At 42.5% G+C, this 11,238-nt stretch overlaps 1 protein-coding gene across 1 annotated transcript in view; it reads right to left on the reverse strand.

The window, feature by feature from the left end:
* MEP1B (meprin A subunit beta) overlaps positions 1-3,908 on the reverse strand; it is a 28,032-nt gene extending 24,124 nt beyond the window's left edge. Inside the window, exons 1-4 of the mRNA XM_029922410.1 lie at positions 3,846-3,908; positions 1,666-1,684; positions 776-820; positions 646-689 (exon numbers count right to left, since the gene is read on the reverse strand). Of these exons, the coding sequence (XP_029778270.1) occupies positions 646-689; positions 776-820; positions 1,666-1,684; positions 3,846-3,908 (171 nt within the window). The remainder of the gene's footprint in view (positions 1-645; positions 690-775; positions 821-1,665; positions 1,685-3,845) is intronic.
* Between the last annotated feature and the right edge of the window lie 7,330 nt (positions 3,909-11,238).

Below are 11,238 nucleotides of genomic sequence, written 5' to 3' on the forward strand. Positions count from 1 at the left end.
GAAGGTCGTTACTTGGCAACACTATCTTTAGCTGTCAGGATAGAAGTCACAGAATCTTTTATGGTAAAAAGTCTGATTCATTGACATGTTTACAAATTCAGTTTAATTTGGCTTCAACTAGATTAAATCAGTGAGGTTCTATTTATAAATGAAAACATCAAGGCATCTGAGTGACTCAGTTGGTTAAGAACCTGAATCTTGGTTTTGGCTCAAGTCATGATTTCACAGTTTGTGAGTTCGAGCCCTGCATCGGGCTCTGTGCTGACAGTGCGGAGCCTGCCGGTGATTCTCTCTCTTCCTCTCCCTCTGCCCCTCCTCTGTTCCCTTGTGCTTTCTCCCTTCAAAATAAATAAATAAACCTAAACAAATAAAAATGAAAACATCATATTGTCCCAATAATGAAAATTCATCATCAATAAGACCAAGGCGTACACGGTGAGTGGTAGTGGCTTTAACCACACAGAAGTCTGAGTAATGGATAATGAAGGCATTATTATGCAAGTTCCTGAGAGCTTAGTGTATTTATTGGATAAATCTGTCACTGTGATTTTGTATCTTAAAGACAGCTGGGCTGTCCGATAATTTTCATACACTTTAGCTTGCAGTAATTAATAGAAGACTCTTCCTTGCTTTGTTTCAACTTACCCCATCAAGTCTGATGTCTCCCTCAAATAGATCCAGCCCCAAATCTAAGAGGGAAGATAAAAATTCATGTTAGCATATTGGAGGCAAACTCTCCACTTACTAAAAAATTCAAAAAAGAAAATCTACAAACCTTCATTAATATCAAATATATCTTGATCAATTCCACCATCTACATCTTTAACTGAAGGAAAGAGAAAAACACATTGAGCATTCTGTTTTGAAAGAAGACAATCTTAATCAATTACCAAATTAGAAGTAAGGAAATTTCTTTGTATTGGGTAAATGACTACTAGGTTCTGATTCAATATACATAAATTGATCGATCGATTGATTGATTGATTGACTGAGAACCTCCCATGAGCCAGGCTTGAAGCTAGGGGGTTTTTGCATCTATGCTTTTGTCCTATCCATGTCCCTTGAATGCCAATGATTTCAGGAATAAGAAATTGGTCACTCTGTATAATAGTAAACTTAACTTGGAAGACCAGTCTAGATAACTAGATTAAATGAGAAGCAAAAGTTTTAATTTGGTCAAACCAACCCAATCTACCCATATGTATATATCCCTTTGTTAGTCACATATCTTGGACCTCTCAAGCAAAAGTCCTAAGTTAAATTTGAATTACTCTTGTAAGTTGCAAAAAAGTAGATCATATGGTCAAATCTCTAAGGGTACAACAGAATAGGATGAACTTCGAGTCTGTTTGACTTGATACAAAATAAAAAAAGTAATAAAACAAGCATTTATGGGATGTCTTTTGTGAGTCACTGTGTTTGGACATTCCTATTTCACCATCTGTTTTTCTGTTGGGTGGGTGGAACCCTGGGAGAGGAACAATAAAACAGTCCTCAATAAATCAGAAGAAGCCAGTGTTTGACCAAAGTTCAAGGCAATTATGCGTATGTATTTATGCATTGTGACTAGCATTAAATGCATCCTAAGTTATTCTGTCCTGTTGTTCTATTATCCACATGACTTTCTTTTACTATAACATAGAACAAAACTCAAAATAGACTCACCAAAGTTTTCTGGAGTTGGCTGAGAAACAAACACATAAAAAAAGGCATTATTATGATGCCCATGACATAAAAATTCTTCTTGGTTCCAATTTATACCTAGCAATTTGTGGGGGGAGGGGGTTCATTAATATTATGGATTGTTTTCTGGCTTATATGCAAGACAGCTAATTTGGAATCTAAAATAATTTTTTGATGAAAGGGTCTTCTTTTTTCATGTAAAAAAATGAGACTGGCTGTTGCATGGATTTGAAGGTGAGAAAAACAAGAAACTAACGTCACATATTGAAAAGAAATCAGAACATAAGACTCCAGCCCTCAGAAAAATGTTCTCTTTAAACATGATTCTCTAAAGGACTTATGGAGCAATGTTTGAAAAATCTAATAATTTATCCTCATTGTTGAAATATTATTGTAATTTATAAAAACCCTTATAAAGAAATGTTATTGAAGACCTCATCAATCATGGCGTACTTTCACATTTTTCTCAAGACTCTGCTTGAGAAATGTTTAAGAAAAACAAATCAACGATATACTTTCTAATTAAAAAAACCTTAAGGGACCTATGGCTCAGGTCATGATCTCAGTTTGTGAGTTCGAGTCCCATGTTAGACTCTGCACTGACAGGGTGGAGCCTGCTTGGGGCTCTCTCTCTCTCTCTGCCCCTTCCCCACTCATGTGTGTGCGTGCTCTCTCTCAAAAATAAATAAAATAAATGTCTAAAAAAAATTTAAAAAACACTTCTGAAAATAGGTTTTCTGCAAGTGACCAAATGAAAAACCTAGACTACATGCCCAATGGAAAAAATGAAGTAAACCTGAGAAATTTCTTTTTTTTAATTTTTTAATGTTTATTTATTTTTGAGAGAGAGAGAGCAAGCACACACAAGGAGGGGAGGGGCAGGAGAGGGAGACACGGAATTCAAAGCAAGCCCCAGGCTCTGAGCTGTCAGCACACAGGGCTGGAACCCACGAACTGTGAGATCACGCCCTACGCCAAAGTCGGATGCTCAACCGACTGAGCCACCCAGGCACCCCTTAAATCTGAGAAACTTTTTAGGGAAGTCTGAAGTCTAAAGTCTAGTGAAAAAGCTCATGGACCTGGCAAGCAGGAGGTCTGGGTTTTATGCCTCATTTCACCAATTCACAGCAAGTCACTAGTGGACCTTCCCGAAACTCGAACTATCTATAAGATAGGTTGATACAGCTTACATATCTAATACCAGAATCATATGGACTGTTTGGCAGGTAGGAATAAACTAGTTGGAGAATTACTCTTCTTCTAGATATTAAGTGCCTATTTGTCTCATACGTAACCACACATAAGCACACTCACAGAGAAATGCTAATGTGCCTAATGAAAAAAGTTACCAAGGGGCACCTGGGTGGCTCAGTCAGTTAAGCATCTGACTTTGGCTCAGGTCATGATCTCAAGGTTCTGAGTTCGAGCCCTATGTCAGAGTCTGTGCTGACAGCTCAGAGCCTGAAGCCTGCTTAGGATTCTGTTTCTACCTTACCCTCTGCCCTTCCCCTGCTCATTCTTTGTCTCTCTCTCTCTCTCTCTCAAAAATAAATAAGCATTTTTTAAAAATTTTAAGTTATCAAGTATTTGTTCACACCTCCAGTTAAAATGTGTCTTAAATGGTATCTCTTGTTCTCAATGTTGTAGATCCTGTTCATAGACTATCAGCTCTATATAAAAACTGATTTTTAAAATCACAACTAAAGTTTCTCCCCCTAGGCATTTGAAACTTCATTTAAAACCTTGGGTTGGTCTGCGGGACAAACCCCCCGTCACTGTTGAAGGGTTGGTCTAACCCGACAAAGAGGCAGAGAGAAATCCCACAAACCCGTGAGCATTGGCTGTGCCTGCGACACTCACCACTCGGGTCTCTGGGCACCGCCGCGGCCCTCAGCAGTAAAAAATGGAATGCTTTTCAAATTGCACATTTCCCATCTTATCAAAAGAAAACTTGTTACACAAACACGAAACTGAAAGAAATATATAACTTTTATGTCAATGTCCCTGCCTCTGTCTCAGTCGGGGCTCCTTCTTACCCCCTAAGACCCCCACTCATCACGCTCATTTCATTAACGTCTCAAAATTTCTCAAAAGCAAAAAGTGAACAAACAGGCAATAGGCCCCCAGTTTTTCTCATCGCTTCCCCAACAAAGCTGTCTCACCAAGCCGGAAACCAGGAGGAGAATGGCCAGGAGCAGAAACCAAGGCAGATACCATTGTTCCATGTTGTGGCTTCCAGATGAAATTTGCAAACTAAGAAAGTCAGAGTAGCATTGACTTCATAAATGGCCAACATCATCATTTACAGCCTGTGATCTCAAAGATCCATCTTGCGGGTCAGCTCACTGTAGAAAAATATTATCTGCAGTCAGAGTTAAAGTCCAGTGTCCTGAACACAGTTCGGCAGCGTTGTTGGTTAGCTTTTTTTTACCCTTGTGTCAACATCCAGTAGCCAAGTGCCTGGCTGACACCTGGTAATGAAATAAGTTCTCTAATTTATACATATTTGTCCTCAGAATTATTTTATTTTTTTAATATTTATATATTTTTGAGACAGAGCATGAACGGGGCAGGGGCAAAGAGAGGGAGACACAAAATCTGAAGCAGGCTCCAGGCTCTGAGTTGTCAGCACAGAGCCTGATGCAGGGGTTGAACCCACGGATGTGAGATCATGACCTGAGCCAAAGTTGGATGCCTAACCGACTGAGCTACCCAGGCGCCCCTGTCTCCAGAATTACTGATGGCCACTCAAGCAAAAGAAAATACCACATTAATTTTTATTTATTTATTTTTATTTTTATTGTTTTCCTTTGTGAAGTCCTGACATTAATTTTTATTTATTTTTTTTTATTTATTTTTGAGAGACAGAGAGAGACAGCACAGGCAAAGGAGGCAGACAGATTCCAAAGCAGGCTGCAGGCTGTGAGCTAGCTGTCAGCACAGAGGCCGATGCGGGGCTTGAACCCACGAACCGTGAGATCATGACCTGAGCCGAAGCCAGATGCTTAACCAACTAAGCCACCCTGGTGCCTGTCCTGAAATTAATTTTTAATCTGAATCCTTCAAATAGTAACGTTTGTGATGCTCCTTCTGCTTGTCTAACCCTGTGCTGCTTTAATCTATCCAGTTACACATCTGTGGCTTTTTTATCATTCACTCGTTAGAAAATGTATTGCGTTACAAAATCCATTTATGTGTTACAAATCTGCCGTATTTTGATCATTAGATATAATGTAGCAAAATAACAACATATCTCACTCCCAAATATTCCCATCAAGCAAACCGAAGGGAGAGGGTATAAGCCTAGGGATGGTCACTGGTTTTCTGATACACTAGCGTTCAATCCATTCTTTCTCTTTTTCCTTGTTTTCTCGGGATAACTTCTCTTTAGAGACAACCTACTCTGGGCGTTCCCACAATTCTGCTCTCAACTTAACTGTGATGCAATATAATATTTTTGCAGCACCACTTTTTCCCTCGGCAATTCCCTTCCCACTCACGATTGGTTTTTGCCCCACTCTGCTCTCATAGGAAGGATATAGAAAGACCACAGTAGAGACAAAGGACTTGGGAGGATGCTCTTTATGAGTTCAAGCAAGTCATTCCCACCCTCTGAGAGGAGGGCAAGTGTTCAAAGGGAAACTTACAAACGCAATTCCTCACTTGCTCCCAGGGATCCTGCCGATGGTTTGTGGGATCCCAAATCAAATGGGTCTGTTCCCTGGCCAGAGCTACACGGAGACAAAAACACTCTCCGAAAGAAAGCATGTCTTGGGAGGAAGGGAGTAGCCCCTATGGGGCAAGAGTGGGACACAAGTATCAGGGAAAGCCACCACCCGTGAGGGGCCGTATGGATAGGAATCCGAGTGTCTCCATAGCAGGCTCCAAGAACGACAGCCAAGGACCAGACAGAGAGATGGAGGTTTCAGAGCGTGCGGGGCGGGGGGGCATGCCACGGGGATCACGTGGGCCCTTGGGCTCTCAAGCATAGGCACCAGCCTCAGCGTAAATGATGGGAATCCTTAATCAGCAACAATTAAATTACTCCCGTTGACATGGATGGGGACTCAAAATAATCATTACAATTACAGAAAAATAACGGTATTTATTCCCTGCGTCTGCTCTTGTGAGCTACGTGCAACTGAGAAACCCCTGCCCACAGGCCATGCCTTAGGGCAGGCGGCTCCCAGTCCAAGTCAGGAACTTGCAATCCGGGAGGTAGGAAGCAACAGTTGCTGGACCGTCTAGTTTGTTGAACCCTACCTAACACGGTGTGTGGACAGCCTCGCTAGGAATCTCACGGACAGTCGTGAGGGCATGGCTGAAATCCAACTCCAGAAATGTGTTTTGACTGCAATTAAAGGATAGATTTTACGTCTCCTTCTTCCTGGGATGGTCAGGGAAGCTCTAACCCAGAGCTGGTCTAACACAGCCCCGGCCCCGCCCACTTGCCTCCGGGAATGCTGGTCTGCCTCCGGCAGGTGCTCCTCTGCCCTTCATTTCTCCCGGGGACCATCTGACTCGTGCTCGAGATTCCAGCCCCCGGGATTGTTCTGAGAGCTCCTGGAACTCCCACGAAAGCACATTTCTTTCAGGAATGTGATGCTCAAAATCCCACCTGGAACACGAAAACATTCTAGACCTGAGGACGGCAGATCCCAAGTATGAAAAGCTTTCTAATAGGAAATAGTACAGAGGTTGCAACACAAGATCCGCAAAACTTCATATCTTTCCTCTTAGAACCCCCATTTCCTTCACCCAGTTCTTCCAAAAACAACAACCAAAAGTTTTTGTAAGTTATGTTATGTGTTCCCCAATGGTGGCCCTTTATGAAACCTTATCAACACTTCTATAACATATTAGGGAGGTGCATATATTTGAATTTAAACTAAATTAAATGGATCTAGAAAAAAGGAAGACAATGGAGATGGGGCTAAAGAAGTCTCTGGGCATCCAGGAGGACAAATTCATTAGGGGCCCAGCCAATTCAAGGGCAGAAGCTCTCATAAGACACCCACATCCCCTGGGATTGAGCAGAATAGACCACATTCTTCTAAGCCCCTCCCCAAACTACCATCTCTTACTCCGTTTTTCAAAATTGTGGTATGTAACTGCATGAGTCAAGTTTCTCCAGAGACCAGAACCAACAGGATCTGTACATAGATAGAGAAATGAATTTAAGGAATTGGCTCACATAGCTGGAAGCTGGCAAGTCCAAATCTGCAGTGTGGGCAGGTAGCCTGGAGACCCAGAGAAAAAGCGATGTTGCAGCTTGAGTCCAAAAGCAGTCTGCTAGCAGAATTCTCTCTTCTTCTGGCAATCTTGGTCTTTTGTCTCTGAAGGCCTTCGACTGATTAGATGAGGCCCACCCACATAAAGAAAGGAAATCGGCTTTACTCAACGTCTACTGATTTAAATGTTAGTATCATCTAGAAAATACCTTCACAGTGACATTTAAAATAGTATTTGACCAAATATTTGGATACCATGGCCTAGCCCAGCTGACACATAAAATGAACCATCCATTACCTTTTTGGTTCTCTTCTTTTATTTGTCAGACTCTCCACAGTCACCTGTTTGTCGCATAACTATTGGTTACCCTAAAGGCAGCTATTGTTGCCAACTCAATGCAACTGGCTGGACTGCCAGCCACACCCCTGGCTGAAGACAAAGATGTCATCTGTTATATTTCCTGGTGAGCATGAATGACAACATAGTCACATCTGTAATACTAGGAAAATACCAAAGGGCCAGGAGTTACCCTTTAGATTTCACAAAGCCAGTTGGCTGAGGCAGGGAGGAACAATTCTACTCTCACACAGCATGATCCTACTTTAAATTCCTGGACTGTTCTTTTGTGTTGTGTTGTTTGGTTTTTTCAGTAATTGTTATGCCCAACATGGGGCTTGAACTCATAGCATGGAGAGCAAGAGTTGCATGCTCCACTGACTGAGCCAGCCAGGCACCCCTGGGGACCGGCTTTATACAGGGAGCTTTTAAGCTGGGAGCTAGCCCATGAGGAAACGGTGGGGGAAGAATTTCAGCAGGATGAGGACATACCAGCTCTCTCCCACCACCACCAGAGCACCACCGGGTGGCCCGAAAAGTTTGGCAACACTATGGTAGCTCAGTGGGCATGGTGCCTTTAAAAATTCACCCCAGGGGGCACCGGGGCGGCTCAGTTGGTCAAGAATCCAACTTCAGCTCAGGTAGTGATCTCGCAGTTTGTGGGTTCGAGCCCTGCATTGGGCTCTGGGCTGACAGCTCCAAGCCTGGAGCCTGCTTTGGATTCTGTGTCTCCCTCTCTCTCTGCCCCTCCCCCGCTCATGCTCTGTCTCTCTCTGCTTCTCAATAATAGATACTTTACAAAAAAAAAAAATTCATCCCAGGCCAGAACACGTCTAAAATGGGTGTCCACTGAGACACCTGGGTGGTTCAGTGGGTTGAGCATCTGACTTCAGCTCAGGTCATGATCTCACGGTTTGTGAGTTCGAGTCCAGCATCGGGCTCTGTGCTGACAGCTCAGAGCCTGGAGCGTGCTTGGGATTCTGTGTCTGCCTCTCTCTATTTGTCCCTCACCTGTTTGTGCTCTGTCTCTCAAAAATAAAGAAACATTAAAAAAAATTGTTTTAATGGATTTTAAGCATTTGTTGCATATGGTGGGAGCAGATTTGCTGGACAGAAGCAAGAAAGAGTTGAGAGAAATAGTCTTCTTCCTTCCTTCTGTTTTTGGGCTCCAGCTTTTAACCCACAGTAGCATTCAGCCTAGACTGCTTTACCCATAACAATTACTGAGAAAGGAAAGATTGAATGTGGGATTGATTTCACCGCAGCCTCCCTGGAATGGGAAAGGTCTCAGACGTTCTGCTGGAGATGTTGGCTCCTGTCCCCTCCTGTGACACGTGCCTTCCTCCACAGCAGTCTTCACGTTTTTTGCCATGAAACCTCCTTTCATTGGAAAAAGCGACTGAGAACCCACAAAAGAATTTTATTTTATTTTATCTGTTGATATTGACCTTATTTGAAATTAGCACTGAAAATTTTTGAAATCTTTATTAATTCATTAAAAGTAATAATTTTAATGTTTAATTATATGTTAACATGAAGAATATATTTTAAGGACACCTGGGGGGCTCTGTTGGGTTGTGCATCCAGCTCTTGATTTCAGCTTAGGTCATGATCTCATGATTTATGAGTTTGAGCTCCACGTCAGGCTCTATGCTGGCAGTGCAGAGCCTGCTTGGGATTCTCTCTCTCTCTCCCTCTCTCTCTGCCCCTTCCCTGCTCGTCCCATGTCTCTCTCTCTCTCTCTCTCTCTTTCTCTCTCTCTCTCTGTCTCTCTCAAAAATAAAAATAAACTTTAAAAATATATTTTAATGAAAAGCAAGCACATATTCAAAAAATAATGGGAAGAATGACACTGCTTTACCTTTTGGCACATCTCTTAATGTCCGGCTTTACTAGAAGACAGTTGAGTTCTCAGATCTGCTGCATTCAACATGTTGCAATATGTCGTCAGAGTGAAGCATATGAATAAAGTTCAGCCTCAGACAGAAATGTAGTTGAAAAGAGGAGCAGGGTGCCTGGTGACCCAGCCGGTTGAGTGTCCGACTTTGACTCAGGTCATGATCTCGCAGTCTGTGAGCTTGAGCCCTGCATCAGCTCTGTGCTGACAGCTCAGAGCCTGGAGCCTGTTTCAGATTCTGTGTCTGCCTCTCTCTGCCCCTCTCCCGCTTGGACTCTGTGTGTGTGTGTGTGTGTATGTGTGTGTCTCAAAATAAATAAACGTTAAAAGAAAAAAAACCCAAAAACATCCTCTCAAAAAAAAAAAAAAAGGAAAAGAGAGAGAAGAAGAGGAGTATTTTAACAGCTTGTTTAGATAATTGCGTCTGTTCTTAAATACTACACCCAAATTCCACATGCCGCAGTTTCTTAAGTCACATCGATGAACTTCTTCTACTCTTTTATATTAAACTCCATTGGTCTAATCTTGCATTTCAAATAGATCTTTTCTTTATGCGTGATTTCTAACACCACCTGTCCTTCAGAAAATCTAGATCTTCCCAATGTTGACACAATTCACATCCCTCATCAGATAAATCTCTTGGTCGACGTCACCACCAATCTCATCAGAAAAGTTGGTAAAGACTTGGGAAGCCATCAGATTCGCAGAGGCAGACACAGGGGTTCCAAAATTCTTTCTCTTGAGAGCTCAGGTTTTAGCATTGGCCATAAATACCGGCAGTTGGTTTCCTTGATAGGCCAAGCCCACTCCGTTCGTTTTCAAGAAAATTTCTGTGAAATACCCACTAACTACGGTTTGCCTGTCGGTTGTGCTGTAAGTCAACATGGTGTCCTATGGAAAAGCAGTCGGTGTGGCTCATGTCTCCAGCAATCACACAACTGCTTTGCTCAAAACAAAGCTCATATTTTGAGATGCAGCACAAGTGCTGTCTGTGTACTTCCCATTTTATGACACAGAATATTAAAAAGATGTGCACTCAAGGGTCTAGGTTTAATAAAATTAATTTTTATGGCTTCATCAGGACACTTGCAAGTGAGACTGTGGCTGTTTTTACTGCCAGGGCCCGGTGCTAAAGAAGACCAGGGCTACTCGAGGCGCCTGGGGGGTTCAGTCAGTTACGCATCTGACTCCTGGTCTCAGCTCAGGTATTGATCTCAGGGTGTTGAATTCAAGCCACTATTGGGCTCTGTGCTGGGCCTGGAGCCTGCTTAGAAGAAAAAAACCCACAATGGCTACTCTTGCCACTGCTTTTGCATCAGGGTGCAATTGTCAACACCTTAAAAAAAAACCTGGGGCCTGGGTAACTCAGTCGGTTGAGAATCCAACTCTTGGATTCAGCGCAGGTCATAATCTCACAGTTTGTGAGTTCGAGCCCCATATCGGGCTCTGTGCTGGCAACAAGGGGCCTGCTTGAGCTTCTCTGTTTCTTCCTCTCTGTCCCTCCCCCGCTTGTGCGAGTGTGTTCTCTCTCTCTCTCTCTCTCTCTCTCTCTCTCTCCTTCTCCCAAAACTAAATAAATTTAAGTTTTTTTAAAAAGGCCAAAATGTCAGTTTTATTATGAAGATAGTTTTGGTTCATGAAAACCTACAAGTGTCTCCGGGATATTTCAGGAGTCTGTGGATACTTGGAGAACTATTGCTTTACACTGAGAGGAAAGTAGAACAAGACTCAGAAAGACAGGGGTTTGAGCCGTGAGATAAGCAGTTCAGCAATTTAGGGGCAGCTGGCTGGCTCGGTCACAAGATCATGTAACTCTTAAACTCCGGGTCATGAGTTTGAGCCCCATGTTGGGTTTAGAGATCACTCAAAAAATAAATAAACTTAAAAAAAAACAGAAAAAGTTCAGCAATTTAATAGCTACCTGAGCATGGGAAAGTTAAACTCCCTGTGTCTCAACTTTTTTATGTATAACATAATTTTTTAAAATATATTTATTTTGAGAAAGAAGAGAGAGTGTGAGCTGGGGGAGGGGCAGAGATAGAGGGAGATCGTGAATCCCAAGCAGGATCCACACAGTCAGCGTCAAGCTC

Source organism: Suricata suricatta, chromosome 14 (assembly GCF_006229205.1).
Source record: "Suricata suricatta isolate VVHF042 chromosome 14, meerkat_22Aug2017_6uvM2_HiC, whole genome shotgun sequence".
NCBI classification, from domain to species: domain Eukaryota; kingdom Metazoa; phylum Chordata; class Mammalia; order Carnivora; family Herpestidae; genus Suricata; species Suricata suricatta.